Source organism: Xyrauchen texanus, chromosome 4 (assembly GCF_025860055.1).
Source record: "Xyrauchen texanus isolate HMW12.3.18 chromosome 4, RBS_HiC_50CHRs, whole genome shotgun sequence".
In the NCBI taxonomy this organism is placed as follows: domain Eukaryota; kingdom Metazoa; phylum Chordata; class Actinopteri; order Cypriniformes; family Catostomidae; genus Xyrauchen; species Xyrauchen texanus.
In genome coordinates, this window is record NC_068279.1 from 10,897,252 (window position 1) to 10,919,560 (window position 22,309).

The window sequence follows — 22,309 nt, forward strand, 5'->3', positions numbered from 1 at the left end:
AATTTGGCAGATTGTTCTAAACTAAGGTTAATGTTCTCAAAATTGTTAACACAAACATCAAATAGTCCAAATAAGTTTGTGAACATAAACGATACAAATGCATTTATAACAACGAATAATTTGACATGTGAAATGAAGCCTACAACTGCTTATCCTTGATGTTTTGATTCAAAAGTACTATACATCTTATGCTAATTTCAGCTCTCTTGCCCCCAGGGCCAATCATATTCCGATCCTTAAGCCCATTTCCAGTTTTCCCCTTTGCCTTGATATCCAATTTTCTATGAGCTCCTCCAGACATAATGGCAGCTATAGTGCACAGGCCCAAATATACCACAAAGTGCTAAGAAAAGAGAGGTGTCCGTGGGCACAGTGGTGATTTATGGGTCGTGTTTCCTCCCCTAAATAGAGGCTGGATGGAGGATTGGATCAGATCGGCAATGGGCAACAAACACAAAACTATAAAACTGAGAATGTCTGTGTACACAGGCTGAAGTTTCATTGTGGTAAATAACAAACCATCAATCAGATGCCTTTAACAGCAAGACGTGATTTTGGGTGAAGGATAGCAAATTTTGTTATAACTGGTGTCGAGTAAAGCGAGAGGACTGTGATTTGTGTTTTATTAATGATTTTCTTAACTGTAAAATTTGAATGCCTACTAAAATCTTTAAGCAAAGTGGATTTTCAACATAACTTCAAAAATAAAAAATTAAACATTATGAATATATGATTTTTGCAGGTAAAAAAAAAGGTTATTATTAACGATTTTGACAAAAAATCATAATTGTCATTTGTTGCCCTTGATTGTTGCCCTTGACAATTATTATTGAAGATTATTTGATGGAATTACTGTGCTGCGCTGCAGTTTCTTTTAAGCATTAAATACTGTAATAATGGTTGTTAATGTTACTAAAGGTTATTATAAAAGTATATCTATGGTTTAAAGTGAAGAAATATATGCACGTTCTTTTTTAACTATGAAAAGATTTTTGGAAGGAAAAATCTGTTGGTTTGTGAGTTTGTGTGATTTGTTCAAGTTTAGATCTACCAACAGCAGAAGTGGGTCAAATAGGTATTTATTTGAGCAGACGCAACAACAAAGAATTTTGTTAATAAATTGCACACAAAAAAGGAGCAACGCAACTATATTTAAACTTCCATTATAATGACTGTCACTCATTGTTTGAGCCCTGCAGTTCAGCACAAGCTCACTGACACACAGCACAAATACTCACATAATAAATATACATTAGCTGTTTAAACTACAAAATAAATCTGTTATTTAAACCCTGTCTGTACCTTGATTATAATGGTCGGTATCATTTCATTTTGTTGCGTTGCTCGTTTGTGGTTTGTTTACCTATAGTAAATAAAATGGAACGACATGCAAAGAATTGAAAATAATAAAAAATTGCTCACCTTTGTTCTATAGCTTATTTTCAAGTTTCAAGCAATATCACACGGGCAAGAGTGCGATGTGGCGCTATACCAGCACTACTGTGATTCGGACGCAGGCACAAGGCTGCAGGCTGAGTTCTGTAGGTAATCACAGCAGTGCTGATTTAGGGCCATATAGCATGATTGTGAGTGTGATATTGCTTATATACAACAGTTCAATGAACAAGTACATTTTGGTAAGTATGGTCACAAAAATGCATTTGTGCATGGAACTACATTCTTACGTGAAGGATCAGAATCTGCCATTGCTTGTTCAAACCATATGTTGTGTCCAAGCCTTCGTTAGTAATTAAAAAATGTCACTTTAGAACTAAAATCATCATATTGGGCTGTTTCTAACAAGTTATTGGAGAAACAAGGATGTGTGTGTGTGTGTGTGTGTGTGTGTGTGTGTGTGTGTGTGTGTGTGTGTGTGTGTGTGAGCGTGTATTTATCACTTTGTGGGGAACAAATGTCCCCATAAGGATAGTAAAACCCGAAATGTTTGACCTTGTGGGGACATTTTGTCGGTCCCCATGAGGAAAACAGCTTATAAATCATACTAAATTATGTTTTTTGAAAATGTAAAAATGCAGAAAGTTTTCTGTGAGGTTTAGGTTTAGGGGTAGGGTTAGGTTTAGGGGATAGAATATAAAGTTTGTACAGTATAAAAATCATTATGTCTATGGAAAGTCCCCATAAAACATGGAAACACAACATGTGTGTGTGTGTGTGTGTGTGTGTGTGTGTGTGTGTGTGTGTGTGTGTGTGTGTGTGTGTGTGTGAGAGAGAGAGAGAGAGAGAGATGGAGCGTGTGTGATCACCTGTTGATGATGATGTAGTCTGTTAGTCAGCATTCTGAAGATAATGACATTTTGGTGAAATGCATCCTGTTTTCTCAGTGGAAAAATAGCCTATGGAATGATATTCCGGACATTATTCAAAAGGAATTGCAAATTGTATTTGCAATTGCGTTTTCAATTTGTGGACGCATAAAATGTGACATAATCCAAACGCAATTGCAAATCGCGCATTACGGTTTGCATTTTCGTTTAAGTGAACACACACTGACTGCCAGATTTCAAATGGAAAAGCAAAGTCCGTTTGCAACTGTGTTTCCCATATCTTACGAGTTTTGGCCCTGTCATATTTAAATAGCAATTTCAATTACCACGTCTGCTTTTTCACTTTCTCAGCGTCGCGTATGTAGCCAGCCAAAACTCAAATGGAATACTATTTTTTTTATTTATTTATTTTTTTTTTATTGCAATATTAACAAACAGAACAAGACGATAAATACAAGAAATATAAACAATCTTTCAAAACAAAAGAGAAATTATGGTTCAGAATACATTAAGAGAGGAAATGTGAAAGAAATTTAAATATATTCAACAATAGTCTAAAAAGAAAAGAGAGTAAGAGAAGAAAGAAAAAAAAGAAGAGGGCACAAAAGAAAAAAACATTAAGAGAGAATATTAAACATGGCACTAATTCTGGATGTTTTCATTGCTTTCTTGTTAACAGAAGTTGAAATTGTATTTAAATACATCTTCAATTCTTCTTTGAAAAAGCTAAAGTGGGGTTTACTTTTCATATATTTACATTTATGGATATTAAACTTTCCAATATATAAAAGAAGGTTTATACAAAAACATGCATTAATTAGATTCTTGTCTTTAACATAAAATCCAAAAAGAATGTGTCTATATGATAAAGAAAAGTTACATAAAACCTTTTGGACAATCAGAGCATCAATATTGTTCCAGAAAGACCGAGTAAAAAGACATTCCCAAAACAAATGATCAACAGTTTCAGAGGAGGCTTCACAAAAGAGCAGGAAGTATCAATATCATTTCTAAATTTCTTTAAAAAAGTATTTAACTGGATAAAATCTATGAATAATTTTATAGGATATTTCTTTAACTTTATTAGTTAGAAAGAATTTCTGAGGATGTGACCAAACATATGACCATTTAATATCATCAAAAAGGTTATTCCAATAAGAAATGGAGGAAGGAATTGAAGTAACAGGGTCCAAAAATAATGACCTAATTTTATAATTGGATTTATGTATTGAAAAACAAATAGAACCAACCACAGTAGATTCAGGGCTAGGGGGAGAAACAGAAGTCACTGGAGCACTATTATTGTTTCTAAACAGCATACAGATGGCCTTGAAAACTATATAAAATTCTTTACTAGATACTGGGAATTGGTATCCTGAAACAAAATCGGAATAATTAAATAAATTACCTTCACTATCAAATAGCTGGTTTACTAATATCACCCCATTATTGAACCAGTTTTCAAGAAATAAAGATTTCCTCTTATGAAGAATATTACAGTTGTTCCAAATTAAAAAATTGTGTGGCGAGAAATTATGCTTGTAAATAAGTTTCCAAGCCATAAGCATCTGCTGATGATAATTGGAAAGTTTGACAGGACGTTTACTAATTGAATAATTGCATATTAAAAGAAAATGTATACCTCCTAATTGAGAAAAAATATATCTTGGGATTATACTCCAAATAGAAGACTGATTGTGAAGGAAACGTTTAAGCCAATTAATTTTTAAGGTATTGTTAAGAGAATCAAAATCAATGAAATTTAAGCCACCTTTATTATAAGAATTCAAAATAACTGATTTTCTAATACTCAAATGGAATACAAATTCCCTTAGTATTTCCATTTCCGATGCCTTACACAGAAACCTGTCAATCAGGGTCAAGGGTGGGATTATGCTATGGGGCGTGTTTGTCTTGGGAAGTGACGTCACTCACAGTCGACGGTCAAGAGGTGATGCCCTGAACAGACGGCGGTTTATCAAATCAAATCAAATCACTTTATTGTCGCACTACCATGTACACAAGTGCAACAGTAGGTGAAATTCTTGTGTGCAGTTCCGAGCAACATAGCAGTCATGACAGTGACGAGACATACGTATACCAATTACAATAAACAACATACTTACACAACACAATTTACAAATCAAATGTACACATACTTACACAACACAATAATTATATACAATGTACAGTAAACAATACACACAATATACAATACAATAAGTAGGAGTATATGAAATATATATATATATATATATATATATATATATATATATATATATATATATATATATATATATATATATGAAGTAGTATATTGAGGAGAATATGTTGACAGTCCAGTGTGAGATTATAGATGAATAAAGTGCAGTGCTAATTATTGATCCTGATAGACTGTGAGTGATGTCACTTCCCAAGACAAACACGCCCCATAGCATAGTCCCACCCTTGACCCTGATTGACAGGTTTCTGTGTAAGGCATCGGAAATGGAAATACTAAGGGAATTAGTATTCCATTTGAGTTTTGGCTGGCTACATACGCGACGCTGAGAAAGTGAAAAAGTATACGTGGTAATTGAAATTGCTATTTAAATATGACAGGGCCAAAACTCGTAAGATATGGGAAACACAGTTGCAAACGGACTTTGCTTTTCCATTTGAAATCTGGCAGTCACTGTGCGTTCGCTTAAACGAAAATGCAAACGGTAATGCGTGATTTGCAATTGCGTTTGGATTATGTCACATTTTATGCGTCCACAAATTGAAAACGCAATTGCAAATACAATTTGCAATTCCTTTTGAATAATGTCCGGAATATCATTCCATAATAGCCATCTGAGGTGGGGAATTTCTCCCTATTTCGCTGAAGCTGGTGCAAGAGTCTATCACTATAGAAACCGCAGTCTCCTCCGCCCTTTTCTCCTCTCCAATGTGGAAAGTCTGGTAAGAGATATTTTGATGGAATAATTGTCAGCACCCCACCAATTCTGAAAACTCACTTGAGGGAAGCTGAATACGTTTTGTAACGGGCCCAAGCAATTGTAACTGCAGCCCTGTATATATACTATATATATACTGTATATTTTGTTGAGATTTGAACTCTCTAAAACACCAAAAAGTGTCAACTACTAGACTACCATTCCTCACTCTAAAAATATGGAACTATTGCATTTTAACTCACTGAGGGCACCAGGTGAGCCAGTACTGCCACTGGTGCCCCTTTGGTCCATTAAACTTTTGATTAATTAAATACAAAATGCACTGATTAAAAATATAATTGTGAAAATGAACCAGCAGATTTGCTTATGGATGTGGAATGACTACAAACCTCTGTGCACTGCAAGCCAATTACTCATACAACAAGAAATGACCTCACCACACAGGCTGCTGTTTAGGGTGCACTGAACTGAAAGCCTCAGACAACAGTATCCATCACCACAGTCCAGAGAGCAGCTCTCTCTGGAGGCTGACCAAAGCCTGAATCAATAAAGCTTCAGAGGTACCATAAACCAGCATCATTCTACTAATCCACGCAGATTCTCCACTGTAGAGCTGCCTCTGTAGCACACTGAGAACAAGGCAGACTATGAACTGTGCAGATATCTGACAAGATAATTTGTCAAGCTCTGTCAGAATGAAAAAATCAGGATGCTTAAAGAAATCAGAATTCAGACCCAGAACATTGCATCAGAGTTCAGAATTATTTTAGTGTGATCAGAATTTAGAATCAGGATAGTTTGGCATTTTTTGTAAGTGTAAAATTCTATGAACTATATTAGTACATTTTAAATGTTGCTTTCCCGTGCAATACTCACTGGTATGATGTTTGAGTGTTGTGGATGGTTGCCAAAGTGTGATTTAGTTATATTATGTGATCACTAAGGCCTTGTTCACACAATCAATGTTGGTGATTGACAAAAGTATGTGAGTGTCGAAATGTCCTTTTCATGCAACAGCTTGCAGTAGTTGCTTGAACACTGTCTGTATGAATGATTTACCGAAGTCAAGCCCCTATTCTAACAACTGTTACCATAGTAGGCTGGGTATTCAATATTGATTCATATGAGTACATTTCTGTTAAAATGTCCATTTGGCTTACATATGAAATAAATTATCTCTAAGCTGGTGCTCTTGATTATTAAATGGACATTCTAACATTCTAGATAACCCTTCAAGATACAAATTATATTTTATCATTAGATATTCATCATATTGTTCACATTTTAGCTTTTGAAAAAAAAAAAAAAAAATCTGATCAATCAATAAATTTCATATATTATGTTGCATATTTATTTTTGTAAAATTTGTATTGTTTACTTGCATCATTTATACTATTTACAAGTATTTACAAGACATTTTCCAATATTCAATAAGGTATAACGTGATAATTAAAATGAACAATATTATTATCGTGAGCACTTTAAAATACCGTGAACATTTCTAGATAACATATTAACAATTTTGTTTTTCTTTCCGAATGCACTGTAGCATTTCCATTAAAAAAATCAACATTCCCAACCCCAAATTACTAGGAAACTCTAAAATTCATGTTTCTTTTTCCATTAAGATTTTCCCTCAAAATATTACCATTGTTGTTACTTTTTCATTTGCAATGAAAATAAACCATAATAAATTAGATAAATAGAAGCATTGGACTGACTTTTGAAAGCAACCATAACTCTTTGAAATCTTATATGGTTTGATCTATGCAAAGTTTAATTTTTTTGATCGTTTAATTTAAAAAGTACAAAACATGTAACTAAATCTTGTATTAAGAACAACAATAAAGTTTATTTATCTTTCGACCCATTTGGTAAATCAATATAACACCATGATAATACCGCATATCATGAATTCTTTAGCATTATCGTGACATGAAAATTTGATACTGTCACATCCCTAGTATTTACAATGATAGGTAGAGCATGTGCTAAATTGGTACTGTCTCTTTAAGACTGCAGGCATCAGCCACTGATTGTAAAGAATCAGAATCAGCTTTATTGACAAGTATGCTTACACATACAAGGAATTTGTCTTGGTGACAGGAGCTTCCAGTGTACAACAATACAAAAACAGCAGCAAGACATCCATCCATCCATCCATCGTCAACCGCTTATCCTGTGTACAGGGTCGCGGGGGGCTGGAGCCTATCCCAGCTAACATTGGGCGAAAGGCGGGGGACACCCTGGACAGGTCGCCAGTCCATCGCAGAGCAGCAAGACATAGATAATAAAAAATAAAAATAAATAATTATACATATACGTACATACACTCACCTTCATACATACCCACATACACACAAGTAGTGCAAATCTATTACAAATCCGTTATATAAAAACAAAAATACAGTATATTATGTACAGTGTATAATGTATGTAATGGCAGAAGTGGATATGTTGAGTGGATATGTTGAAGAAGCAGCATGGGAATTCACACTGCTCCAGTGATCTATTGAAGATCTGTGTGAAGATGGGGGCCAGTTGGTTAGCACAGGAAAGAGGGCACGCTGGTGAGACACCATCTGGGCCTGAAGCCTTCCTTGATATTTGCTTCCGAAAGACACGGCACACATCGTCTTAATAGATCTTGAGTGCAGGTTGTGTAGCAGGAGGGGGAGTTCAGGAGGTGTTAATGTTTGTGTGAAGCGAAGGTCAGAGTGCGTGTGGGGTGTGAAATTTGGCCCTTGGAACCTGCAGTAGAACACATTCAGGTCGTCAGACAGTCGTTGGTCCACCACAGGGTTGGGGGTAGGAGTCCTGTAATTAGTAAGTAGTTTCAGGCCACTCCACACTGATGCAGGATCATTAGCTGAAAACTTGTTTTTCAGCTTCTCAGAGTAGCTTCTTTTAGCCACTCTGATATCCTTATTCAGTGTGTTCCTGGCCTGATTATACAAGACTTTATCCCCACCCCTATAAGCATCCTCTTTGGCATGACGAAGCTGTCTGAGTTTTCCTGTGAACCATGGTTTATCATTGTTGAATGATAAAAATGTACTAGTAGGGATGCACATGCCCTCACAGAAACTGAGCATTTGTAGCTGCAGCTTCAAAAACACTCCAATCAGTGCAGTAAATGCAGGCTTGTAGTTCCAGCTCTGCTTCATTAGTCCATCTCTTTACAGTCCTTAAAACTGGCTTTGTTGATTTTAATTTCTGCCTGTAGGTCGGAATAAGAGTAACCAGACAGTGATCAGAGAGTCCCAAAGCTGCACGTGGGACAGAGCGATATGCATCCTTTATTGTTGTGTATCAGTGATCCAATATATTCCTGTCTCTGGTGGGGTATGTAATGTGCTGTCTGTATTTGGGCAGTTCACGTGTGAGATTTGCTTTGTTAAAGTCCCCAATAATAATAATAACTGAGTCTGGGTATTGTTGTTCTGTGTCTGTGATTTGATCAGCCAGCTGTTGCAGCGATATGTTCCCAGACGCGTTTGGAGGAATTTAAACACACACCAGAATAAACGAAGAAAACTCCCGCGGCGAGTAGAATGGCTTACAGTTAATAAAGAGCGCTTCCAGATTAGGACAGCACATCCTCTTTAACGTTGTTACATCTGTACACCAACTTTCATTGATGTAAAATCATGTTCCACAGCCTCTCGTTTTCCCCGTTAACCCGCCTGCTCTGAACAGCTGGAAGCCCGGCAGATGTAACACGCTGTCCGGAATGGCTTCACTGAGCAGAGTTTGAGAAGTCCTAATTAGTACATGTGAGGAGATGTAGTTCGTCAGTTTTGTTGGGAAGAGAGCGGAGATTCGCTAGATGAATGCTCGGCAGTGCTGTTTGAACGTCGCGCTGACGGAGTTTAACCAGCGTGCCGGCTCGTTTCTCTCGCCTGTGTCTCGTAGCACGTTTAAACAACACAGCAGCTTCTCCGACTAAAATGTACAGCAAAACGTCCGAATATTCAAAAACCCGAGAAAAGATTATCTGGTATGTGCTGCCGAATGTTCAGCAGTTCGTCCCTGGTTACTAAAAGATTAAAGATTACTAAACACAGGACAAACAAGCAAAAACAACAAAAGAATTGGAGAGCTCCACAACGAGGCGGCCATCTGCAGCGCCATCGTTCGAGTTTTAATTATCGATTCCATGAGATATGAATTGCATGGATCTCTTTTGTATACACCCAGAACAAGTTTAAAGAACAAGTTTATACAGAACAAATCTACTCTCAACACCCTGAAAAAGCATCTCAGTGCTAATAATTTATTAGCCACTAAACTACTCAAAAAGTGGCGAGTGAAATCTGACATTTTACCAGTCTCAGGCTAATAACAGTCCATTTTAGTGGAATAGAGTGAAATTTGAACACATATACGAGTGATTTACTTGCATTAAAGAAGGTTGCCACAGAGTAAGAGATCGATCTTGGGATATATATTGAGATATATCGAGATTGTTCAAATGAAAATTGCGATACATCAGCAAATCTATATTTTTACCCTAAACCAAAGTGACTAAAGTAAATATCAAAGATGGTGACGTTCATAACACTGGCAAGTCTTATTACATTTGACGTTGCGATATTAAAGTAACGAGTCCAATTGAGGCATGAGTTCATCCATCATATCTTAATTAACCGATGGTGGTGTACATGTAGAATTTAGCTCATATCTCTGTCTCTGGGAGTTAAAGGAACACCGCATGAAAAACTCCAGACACAACTATTTGTCCAGTGTGGCTGGTTGGATGAAAATGTATGGATGTCAGTTTGATTATAGAATGTAGCAGTTTTGTAAAAACCAAACTGTGTGTGAACGTAATAGTAATAAAGCACTCAAATACATGACTGAATAACATATTCTGCTGCAGTGGGAACATGGCCTTAGAAATGCAACAACACACCTCTTCTCAACAAGCCACAAAATTTGAGGTATGATTGATAGCCGAAGCACATAATCAAAGTTCAAAACTCAGGTAATACATTTTTTTAAAAAACCCTAACCTATGATACAAGCAATAGTAACATTGATTTCCCTTAGCAAGCACAACTAATTAAAGATCTGAGGATAATAGCACACATATAGCTCTGTCAATATGGATGTAACAGGAAACAGCATACACTGCTCTACACCCGTTTACACAGCACAGCTTTAGTGGATAGAGACCATGCACACTAAAAATAAAACCCAATTAAAGCATATTAACACTTTAGGAACTATCAATACATTCCTCTAATTATTTTATGGCATAATATCCGGGTGATTCCAATGCCAGACGAATCGATCAGGTGCAATTTTGGTTTTGGGGGTTATTGACCTTCACAGAAATGGAAAGAGAGGGTGTGAATGCCAGTCTGATAAGGCAGGTTGGCACAGAAAGAGGTCACAGTAAATGTCAGTGTAATTACAATGACAGGTCATTTTGTTGCTTTGTTAGAAGAACTATCCAATTATTTGTAACTTCAAAGTTGCAAGATGAAACTGAAAATAAAAGCTAAAACTAAACTGATCCCAAATATCAGGGGAGTAAAATTGCAAATGAGAAAATATATTTGAAGTCTTAATTGTTTCTCCAAGTCAGCCTTATGATTAAATTAGTGCCCGACCGATTTTAGCCTTTCACAGATATATCAGTATTGGTGTATATTTAATTTATGCATTTGACAGACACTTTTATCCAAAGCAACTTACAGGGACAATCCCCCCAGAGCAACATGAAGTTAAGTGCCTTGCTCAAGGGCACAATGGTGGTGGCTGTGGGGATCGAACCAGCATCCTTCTGATTAACAGTTATGTGCTTTAGCCCACTACGCCACCACCACGCCAACGTGTATATGTTTTCCGATATGCGCCGATATTAAAACTTTTTTCAGAATATATAATGCAGAAAACAATGCTTGGGTGATTTAGAATTGGTGTCATAGCATAGTTTGTCCAGCAGTGCATGTTCTGACTGCATAGTTTACAGAGCTGAGCTGATGGTGGTTCTGCAGACAGGGTTTAAGTGGTGCATAGTTAAGCGGTGTCTTCTCTATAAGTTGCTAAATAGTTTGTGAAATACATAATGACTCCATCATTTTCCTTTTTCAATAAAACTAATATAATGTTAACCCTGTCTCTGACAACCATGTAACTCATGTTTATCACATCTGTTTGCTGTTTGCCAGCTATAGTTTGTCAGTGCAGTCAGTAACGTAGCAGATTTAAAGGTAAACATCACAGCATCTTTTTGCAGCTCAACAGACAATGGTGTGGTGGTGGATTGTGTCTGTTGAGTGTTGATTTCATGCTACGTTATTACCTAGTTGGTAAGACTCAATGCTGGAAAGTAAATAAACAATGTTCATCTTTTACTCTCTGTGACACAAGCTCATAGATAACTAGCTAACCACATAGCTGCTTTCATACCTTGTCAGCTGAGTGGAAGCTAATGTGTAAACATGTATTCACCAAGCTGTTTTGTTCAGGCTTCGCAGATTGGTACCCCCTGGACTGTCTCTTGACTCGGCAGCAGCGAACCATGAGTTACTGTTTGTGACTGTTTTGTTATAAATTAACAGCGAAATATTGCTGATAATGTTTTGATAAGAAAGAAAACTGTTCTTTAGTACAACTTAGAAGTACTTGTACTTTACTTGATTATTACCATGGCATTTTCTATTACTTTATAATTCCACTCCACTACATTTTAGAGAGAAATATTGTACTTTTTCCAAAGTTGACAATGTATAATAATAATGTCATATATTCAAAAAAACTAATTTTTTATTTACTTTGATAAAAATATTTGTTTAAGAAAGCAGCTTTCTGAGTACCTTTTTCTAGTCATATCGGTGCAAAATCGGAGCACAATTCACATAGAAACGGTCTGTTTTCATTCTAGCTCAAAAATGAACTATATCAGCCATCATATGGGTAATCTGTGAATTTCCCCCCTCTATAATCTGTATTGGTCTCAAAAATACCATATTGGTCAGGCTCTTGCTTAAATGTAGATCAAATTCAGATTCAAGATAAATTGAGGCTGCTTCTCATATTTTTCTCCTAAGAAAAGGACACCAGTTATGTCACATGTCTACAATAGAGTCCCAAAAGAGATCCCAACAATGTCTCAAACTGGGCACAGATTTGCCAAAATACCAGTGTGCAATCAAAAGTCAGAGGAACTCAAAATTAAGTCAAATGTTTCTCATCAAATTAGATTGAAACTATCTGAGCTATGCAATCAAAATTAATGTTATAGCTCTATATTCTTACAGAGAAATATCTGAAAAAAGTTAAGAGTTCAAAGAAATGTAACTGAGCACTCCATAAATTCTGCTAAGATATGAAAGAGCAAATTCTGGGCAATACAATTTTCCTATACACAGTGGGAGGGGCAATGTCACCTGATCCACTACAATGGATCTTAGTGGATAAAACTTAGTGTCTAAGTACATCAATGCACCTGATATAAATGCAATGCATTTCATCTTGTATATAATACAAACTTAAACAGCCATAAAATCAGAGAGGACGCAAGCATCTAGCCACACAGTTCACCTCCAAGGCCTCTGTGGCAGCTCGTAACTGAGCGTAATTAGGCTTGGAAATACAGGCTTGTAAAGGTGACAGGGCTAGTGAAATGTACAAGCCCCAAAAGAGAACAATTAACTTTAAATCACACACATAACCACATGCTGCCCTCACACTTTATGAATAAAATAATTATACAGTACAAACACAAAAGAAAGTCAGCAAATTAGGAGCCATCGAAACACACATTAAGCAAACTATAGAAAAATCAAACTTATCCAGTTGGCCATTATTACTTTGGCACACAGCATCAAACAAGAATGACAATAAACAAGAATAATGATATAGCATAATGGCTGGATGAACAAGTGGGAGGAACCAGTTATACCACTGCACATTGTCATCAGCATAAAACTCAACAGTCTTCTGACAGCTGTTTGCACACTTCAAGTTAACCTCTAATTAGCAGATTCATTACATTTCTCTGCCATATCACACAGCTCACTTGAGCATGTCAACATCCAATTAGGAGATATGTTTTCATCCTCACATTTAATTTCTTCGAAGGCTTATTTTTGATAAGCAGAGCCCCCTGTGAAATCCCTTATTTCTGTGTGGGATAATTCATTCCAGTGTGACGTAATCAGTGTTGGGGAATATTACAATTTGTGCTTACCCAAGGACTTGCCATCTACTGCGTCATTGTGGGCCGCTATAGCAGCTACATACACCTTCAAGGTGGATGGGGACAGCCTCCCCTCCAGAGTCTCCTGCAGGAATGACAGCACTGACCGAACTGCGCATCTCTGCGGGTCTTCGGCTCGGGAAGAACACCAATTCGCGAACTGGGCGTGGGTGCCACAGGGTGCCCCATTCCTGAGAAAGAAGGTCCTTCCTCAGGAGAATTTTCCAGGGAGGTGCTGTTGCGAGGAGCATACAGGGGGAATCTGGTTGCAGAAGGAGGTCTGTCCAAGGTTTGAAAGTCTGAAGGGGTGATTTTTTAGAGGAACCGTCATGGTGGGCTCGAACGCTGAACACGAACCGTAGGAAGGGTCGGTGTCGAGGCAAAATGGAGACGTGGAAGGCAAAAGAGTGTCCTGAGGCTTGGGTGCTGAGAAAAGACTCAAAGCACTTACCTTGCTTAGAGACTGAGGAAGAGATTCTGGAGAGGTGTCTTCAGAACTCGTCAGAGATGGCCTGCCGGGGCTGAGCAGTCGCGGGGGAGCTGCGTCCGGGGAGCCGGGACTGTAGAGTTTTGGGGCCGGGGTGCTGTGAAAACGGCACACCGGTTGACCCAGGGCGTACACTGCCTGCGAGGTGCTCGACGCTGGGGCTGAGAGCTGTGCCCGGGTTGAGGCTGAGTGGGCTGTTGCCTCCGTCTTCTCCTTTACCGCCGAGAACTGCTGAGCAAAGTCGTCGATGGTGTCACCGAAGAGGCCAAGCTGGGAGTCGGGGGCATTGAGAAACTGTGATTTTTCAATGTCGCGCATCTCGACCATGTTAAGCCAGAGGTGACACTCCTGAGGGGGCAGCTGAAGTGGCATTCACCTTGAGAAAGGAGAGCTGCGACCGCAACACTGCATTACAGGCAGCTGTTTGTGTCTTTTTGGTTCAGTTTATTATTAAACTATTATTTATATTGTCAAGCCAGTTCTCGCCTCCTCCTTTCCATTAATCCCTTTACAGAAATCCATCCATTAACAAATTATATGATTGGTACATACAATCCAACTAATACAATAAAAATGTTAGGTATTTTAAAGAGTGCACTTTAAAGAGATATACAGGACACTCTGAATAAAATGATATGTTGGTGGGAGGATGAATTCAAAATAAAAATGAATCAGCAAGATTGGAAAGAAGTATAATCTGATACATACAATCCATAGTACTTAATCCAGTGTTGGAATGGAATATGCTTTGAAGATAAAAATAAGATTTTATTATTATTATTATTGTTGCACCTGTTATTCAAAGTAAATACAATAGCATTGTAAAAGGGGATTGTTGATAAAATTGTGGAGAAAAAAAGGCTCATTACAGTCAAATTCTATATGAGTGGTCTAAATTGACAACTTATTTAACTGCAGAATAGAAATACATCCAGAAAAACCTATTTTGGGTAAAATTCCATTGTCCTTTAGAATTAAAACTGAACAAAACATACTTAGGGTAATCAAGAATAGCAGCTTTGAAACAGATTTAAAAAAATGGCTTAAACCACAACCCCGACAATTTCAAAGATGAAGAGAAATTATTATGGAAATATACCAAATGGAGAGAATAACATTTAGAATTCATAATAAAAGTCTGGAATGTGAACATAAATGGGATTTGCTTAGAAAATAACAAATTGGTATGTAATAATAACACATATTTGTACTTTTTATTTTGTGTACTGCTTATCTTGCTTATTGTGTATATTATTATAACTTCAAGTAAAATACTGTATGCTCATCTCAAGTTCATGAAAGAAAGAAGGGGTTTGGGTGGCATTCACCCCTTTCCATAGCAATATTGAGCTTTTAATGTTTTAAAAAAATTTTTTTTGCAGGCATCAAATTAATCCATCTTACTAGCTGTTTTATAGATAGCCTAATATATTATGTTTATATTTTGCTATGGCTAAAGAGGGTAAAAGAAAAGCAATTACATTTCAAATAAAATACAACACTCTATCTGCTGAAAATCTACATTTACATTTTCAAATAAACAATTTATCACAAAGAGTCGATTTCTCAGATTTTATTTGTAAAGTGCACTTTATGAGACACTGGGGAGTGACTTGATTGCATGTAATTTTACTCAAGGCTGAGTTCAGCATCTGTTAGCGATCTGTATCCAGAACGAAACCCGCAACAGAGAAGGTTAGCCGTACAGCGTTAATTGCTATGTAGATGAACACCACTAAATGCAGGCCAACTTTCATGGTACCTAAAACCTGGGGTTGAGGCAAACTAATCTAAAACTTACCTGGCTAGCCACCGAAACTGCCTTCATGGTACAGGTCTCGGCTCCAGTCATGATCACACACACAGTCGATGTCCTGGCTGCTCAAACTGGGAGATTCATCTGCCAGAAGAGCAGCGCCAGAACACGACTGACATAAAGTATTCTTTCGCAAATTCCTTATAATTTTAAGTTTCAACCACAGATGTCACTAGAGAGCACAAAGATACATAGTGCAGCTTTAACAACTTTATTTAAAATATAAAAACTTTTATATGAATTTAAATTGAAAACTTAATATAATGTATTACTATTACAAATTAATATAGGCTACAATTAAATAATTAAAAAGTGAGCAATCAGAACACTATGCAATAATTGTATGCAAAAAGACATCTTGTGTATCGCTTATATTAAACTTCATGTGAAATACTACAACCCGAAATTCGGAAAAGTTGGGACATTTTTTAAATTTGAATAAAATGAAAACTAAAAGACTTTAAAATCAGCAAATATGTTATTCATAATAGAACATAGATAACATAACAAATGTTTAAACTGAGAAATTTTACACTTTTATCCACTAAATGAGCTAATTTCAAAGTTAAAAAAGGCTTTGCAAATTTCATCATCTACAGTGAATAACATCATCAAAAGATTCAGAGAAACTGGAGAAATCACCATGCATAAGGGACAAGGGCGAAGACCTTTATTGGATCCCCGTGGTCTTCAGGCCCTCAGACGATACTGCATCACTCATCGGCATGATTGTGTCAATGACATTACTAAATGGGCCCAGGAATACTTCCAGAAACCACTGTCGGTAAACACAATCCACCGTGCCATCTGCAGATGCCAACTAAAGCTCTATCATGCAAAAAGGAAGCCATATGTGAACATGGTCCAGAAGCGCCGTCGTGTCCTGTGGGCCAAGGCTCATTTAAAATGGCCTATTTCAAAGTGGAAAAGTATTCTATGGTCCGACGAGTCCAAATTTGACATTTTTGTTGAAAATCACGGACGCCGTGTCCTCCGGGCAAAAGAGGAGGGAGAACTTCCATCGTGTTATCAGCATTCAGTTCAAAAGCCAGCATCTCTGATGGTATGGGGGTGCATAAGTGCATACGTTATGGGCAGCTTGCAGGCTTTGGAAGGCACTATGAATGCTGAGAGGTATATAAAGGTTTTAGAGCAACATATGCTCCCCTCCATATGAAGTTTATTTCAGGGAAGGCCTTGTGTATTTCAGCAGGACAATCCAAAACCACATACTGCAGCTATTACAACAGCATGGCTTCATCGTAGAAGAGTCCGGGTGCTGAATTGGCCTGCCTGCAGTCCAGATCTTTCACCTATAGTGAACATTTGGCATATCATTAAACAAAAAATACGTCAAAGATGACCACGAACTCTTCAGCAGCTGGAAACCTATATGAGGCAAGAATGGGACCAAATTCCAACATTAAAAACTCCAGACACTCATAACCTCGATGCCCAGACGTCTTCAAACTGTTTTGAAAAGAAGAGGAGATGTTACACCATGGTAAACATGCCCCCGTCCCAACTATTTTGAGAACTGTAAAAGAAATCAAATTTGAAATGAGCTCATTTTGTGCATAAAATTGTAAAATTTCTCAGTGCAAACATTTTCTCTGTTATCTATGTTCTATTGTGAATAAAATATTGGCTCATGTGATTTGAAAATCTTTTAGTTTTCATTTTATTCAAATTTAAAAAACGTCCCAACTTTTCCGAAATTCGGGTTGTATATGTTCATCCCTTGTCCATGAAATAAGGGGTTATATTATGTTTATATTTTCATAGATATTTCATATTTTATGGTGAGTAGGAAAATGAAAAACAATTATAGTCTATTTAAATGAAATAAAAGACAAAAAAAAAATCGTCAGCTTTAATTTCTTTCATCACATTCCCAATGGGTAAGAAGTTTACATACACTTTGTTAGTATTTGGTAGCATTGACTTTAAATTGTTTGTACATTGGTCAAAACATTTTGGGTATCCTTCCACAAGCTTCTCACAATAAGTTGCTGGAATTTTGTCCCATTCCTCCAGACAGAACTGGTGTAACTGGTCAGGTTTGTAGGCCTCCTTGCTCGCACATGCTTTTTTAGTTCTGCCCACAAATGTTCTATCGGACTGAGTTCAGGGCTTTGTGATGGCCACTCAAATACCTTGACTTTGTTGTCCTGAAGCCATTTTGCCACTACTTTGGAGGTATGCTTGAGGTCATTGTCCATTTGTAAGTATCATTTACGACCGAGCTTTAACTTCCTGGCTGATGTCTTGAGATGTCTTCAATATATCCACATAATTTTCCTTCCTCATGATGCCATCTATTTTGTGAAGTGCACCAGTTCCTCCTGCAGCAAAGCACCCCCACAATATGATGCTGCCAACCGCCATGCTTAACTGTTGGAATGGTGTTCTTCGGCTTGCAAGCCCACCCTTTTTCCTCCAAACATAACAATGTTCATTATGGCCAAACAGATCGATTTTTGTTTCATCAGCCTAGAGGACATTTCTACAAAAAGTAGAAAAGTCTGGCTATTTATGATGGTTTTGGAGAAGTGGCTTCTTCCTTGCTGAGCAGCCTTTCAGTTAATGTCGATATAGGACTCGTTTTACTGTGGATATAGATACTTCTCTACCTGTTTCCTCCAGCATCTTCACAAGATCCTTTGCTGTTGTTCTGGGATTGAGTTGCACTTTTCGCACCAAACTACATTCATCTCTAGGAGGCAGAATGCATCTCCTTACTCAGTGGTATGATAGCTGCATGGCTTCATGGTGTTTACACTTGTTTGCACAGATGAACGTGGTACCTTCATGAATTTGGAAATTGCTCCCAAGTATGAACCAGACTTGTGGAGGTCCACAATTGTTTTTCTGAGGTCTTGGCTTATTTCTTTTGATTTTCCCATGATGTCAAGCAAATAGGCACTGAGTTTGAAGGTAGGCCTTAAATCCATAAACAGGTACACTGCTACTACTGCCAAGGACAAGAGCAGACTGCAGCGTGTCATCCGGTCTGCAGAGCAGGTGATTGGATACAATCTGCCTCCGCTCCAGGATCTGTACGCCTCCAGGACCCTGAAGCGTGCTGGATAGATTGTGGTTGATCTCTCCCACCACGGCCACAATCTCTTTCAGATACTCCCCTCTGGCAGAAGGCTGAGGTCCATCAGGACAAAAACCTCACGCCACAAGAACAGTTTCTTCCCATCCGCCACTAGCCTTATCAACAAGGCCCGGTACCCACCCTGACACTCTCCACACTCCACCTCTGGCTCTACATGCCACTGTACTTACTCTGCTGTACTGCTCTCTTTTATTTTTATTCTTACTTTTAATATATACTGTGTATACATATTTATATTGCTTATATTTTAATGTGTGACACGCGCCTACAACACCAAAACAAATTCCTTGTATGCGTAAAAAACTTACTTGGCAATAAAGCATTTTCTGATTCTGATTCTGAGGTACACCTCCAATTCAGTACACCTCCTATCAGAAGCTAATTGGCTAAAGGCTTGAAATCATTTTCTGGAATTTTCCAAGCTGCTTAAAGGCACAGTTAACTTCGTGTATGTAAACTTCTGATCCACTGGAATTTTGATATAGTCAATTAAAAGTGAAACAATCTGTCTGTACACAATTGTTGGAAACATTACTTGTGTCATGCACAGAGTAGATGTCCTAAACGACTTGCCAAATCTATAGTTTGATAATATGAAATCTGTGGAGACTATATTTTCCACAGCATCCACACACAACTCACCACGAGCCCCACCGAGAGCGAGAATCATATTATAGCAACCACGAAGAGGTTAACCCAATGTGACTCTCCCCACCCAAGCAACCTGGTCAATTGGTTGCTTAGGAAGCCTGACTGGAGTCACTCAGCACACCCTAGAATATTCTCTGCTTTTGACATCAAAACTTGAACTGGCATGCACTCATCACTTGTGACAGCCAATGCTCAGAGAGCCATTTAACTATTTGAGCTAATTTTCAACTGTTGTCCCTGGACAGATATAATAAAAAAGATACACAAGTAAAATATTACTGTGTACATTCAAAACACAACATTGAACTTGTTATTTCCAAAAAGTGTTACCCCAACATTGGCAGCAATTCAGGGAAGACAAAAGGCAGAGAGAGGCTGATGTTCGTAACAGCTAAAATACACAGAGGGGATACACGGTGCATCAATATTTCACTCTGTCTAACAATCCATTCTCGTCTCACTTACAAGCAAATTTGAATACAAATATACAAATGTTTAAAAAAAAAAAAAAAAAAAAACTTCCTAAACGACATTCTCTGTTTTTTCCTGTATTCTCTATTCTTTCAAGTTTCCCATTGATTGGTGAGGCAAATTGGTGAAGGCACTTGGCAGCGATTTACTGCAAACACATTAAAAACATGAAGAACGTTCAAAGAGCGGACACTTGGGTCTCTGCTGAGCACAAAACCTTACGCAAATTCAACTTTAAATGCTTTAATGTACCTCTCATTTGTTCCAGCAGCCCCACTGGTCTGCCAGTAGTCTGAAATAAGTGAGGTAAAAAACAAAATGAGAGCACACACATACCATTAGCAGGAGTCACAGCAATCAGGATTTGGGGTACTTGGAGATGCATGTTTTTGACAGATGAATAGCTAAAGTAACCTACTTGTGTTGTTGTGACAAGCATTATCAGTCAAAACATTGAAGAACTATGCCCTTGCTTTATGAATTTGTGTGGGGAATACAAATACGGACAGACACCAATATCTAGCAAATCATTCTCTCAGTCTGAGTTTCACTCTCACTGACATGCAAAAAATATCATTTCACCAAGCCAAATTGCTGTGCAATGACCCTGCTTTGAAGGAGAATTCTCAGAAACTCTAGAGGTGAAGAGCTCAGAGATGGGAGACGAAAAGAAAAAGAGACAGAGAAAGAAAGAGAACTCGAGCAAGATACAAGGAGAGCATTGGACTCTGGCTGCTCTGGTGCTGAGACTGATAGATCAGACATAATTAACCATTAGCTTCATGACACTCTGAATTACAGGCCCTCTAATAGAATCAAAGACACAGAAAATGTTTTTTTGTGGCGTCATTGAGCTCCATGATCAGCATCCAACATAAATCTTTTAACCACACCTGCCAATGGTCAGTGAATTGAGAAAATATTCCTGCCATGAATATTTCTTACAGGCAATGAAAATTTATATTTCGGAATCTGTTTGCGTATTTGTGACAAACAGGTCATTATGTCATTCACAACTTCACAAATGAGAGGAACTCTCTTTTTTTATATTTTCTTTTTTTACTATGTGACTCTTGGCACCATTTTGCCATCCTTTGAAGAATCACCCACTGAAAGATTATGAAACTTGTTAGTACATGTGTCTGTACCCTATATCTATTTATCTGAATGCACTATCCCATCCTCAGCCCTCCGCATTGCTAGATAGGTGTTTAGCAAAACTATGAGTAGCTCACCTGACCAACGTAGTGTTGGACTTTATGACAAATAAGCGTATACAAGTAGCATTTTCCATTAATAGTCAGGATAAATTGGTAAACGTAACAAAACGTCTTAGTTAATGTTGTAACCTCTGTTCCCTGATGGAGGGAACGAGACGTTATGTAGATGTAGTGACATTAGGGGTCGCACTTGGGAGCCCCAAAAACCTCTGATATTTGAGAAAAGGCCAATGAAAATTGGCGAGTGGAATTTGCATGCCACTCCCCTGTACATATGGGTATAAAAGGAGCTGGCTTGCAACCACTCATTCAGGTTTGTGCTGAGGAGCTAAGACAGAGTCCCGGCCATTTCAGCGGGTAGTTCAGTGCTGTGGCTAGAGGGACACAACGTCTCGTTCCCTCCAACAGTAACCAAGATGTTCCCTATCACTCACTCAATGTTGTGTTGATGTAGTGACACTAGAGGTCCCTATACAAAACGCCACAACCAGCTGAACTGTTATGTGGACTGGCGGTGCAGGTGCAGGCAGGCCACTGCGTACCTAGTAGCAGGTGCACTCAGCCCACACGGAATCTGCCCAATGCCCACGAGCGTCGCAAGGTCCCTCATACCCAAAAAATGATGTACAAGAGGGTGTACAAGACGTACTCACAATGGGAACAGGCTGCACCAGATGCTTCTGCCTTTTCTATTCTTTTTCTCCCACTTTCTCTTTTTTTTTCTTCAAAGAACGAAAAACCATTCAGCTGGGGCCAGATGTATTTGTGTCGGGGAAGGTGATCTTTTTCCCAAGAGGAAAAGACACAGCAGAGACCACATCCTACCCAAAGGGGAGGTTAACATGTGGAGAATATGTCACATGGACTTACCAACTGGTAGTACACATGTGGAAAGAAGCCCCCAAGGTAGGTCCTACCTGAGGGGAGGAGCTCTAAAATGTGGCGGCTGGGGGCAGAGGAAGCACTACCTGAGGGAAAACAGGTTTGCCATCAAGGAAACTGTACCATGGAAAATACATCACATGGAGCTACCACAGGCAACCTCACATGTGAAGCACGTACCCCAGTACAGGGCATACCAGCACATGTAGGGTTCACAGGTCC

At 38.1% G+C, this 22,309-nt stretch overlaps 1 protein-coding gene across 2 annotated transcripts in view; it reads right to left on the minus strand.

Annotated features, from left to right (window-relative positions):
• The window catches only part of si:dkey-215k6.1 (transmembrane protein 132C), a 360,978-nt gene that overhangs the window by 47,000 nt on the left and 291,669 nt on the right, over positions 1-22,309 (minus strand). The window contains exon 1 of one of the 2 annotated variants that reach the window (XM_052125218.1): positions 7,309-7,456. The exons of the other annotated variant lie outside the window; for it this stretch is intronic. Coding sequence (XP_051981178.1) covers positions 7,309-7,380 — 72 coding nt within the window. The 5' untranslated portion in view covers positions 7,381-7,456. Of the gene's footprint in view, positions 1-7,308; positions 7,457-22,309 lie in introns of those variants that run through there. 2 annotated transcript variants of the gene reach the window in all.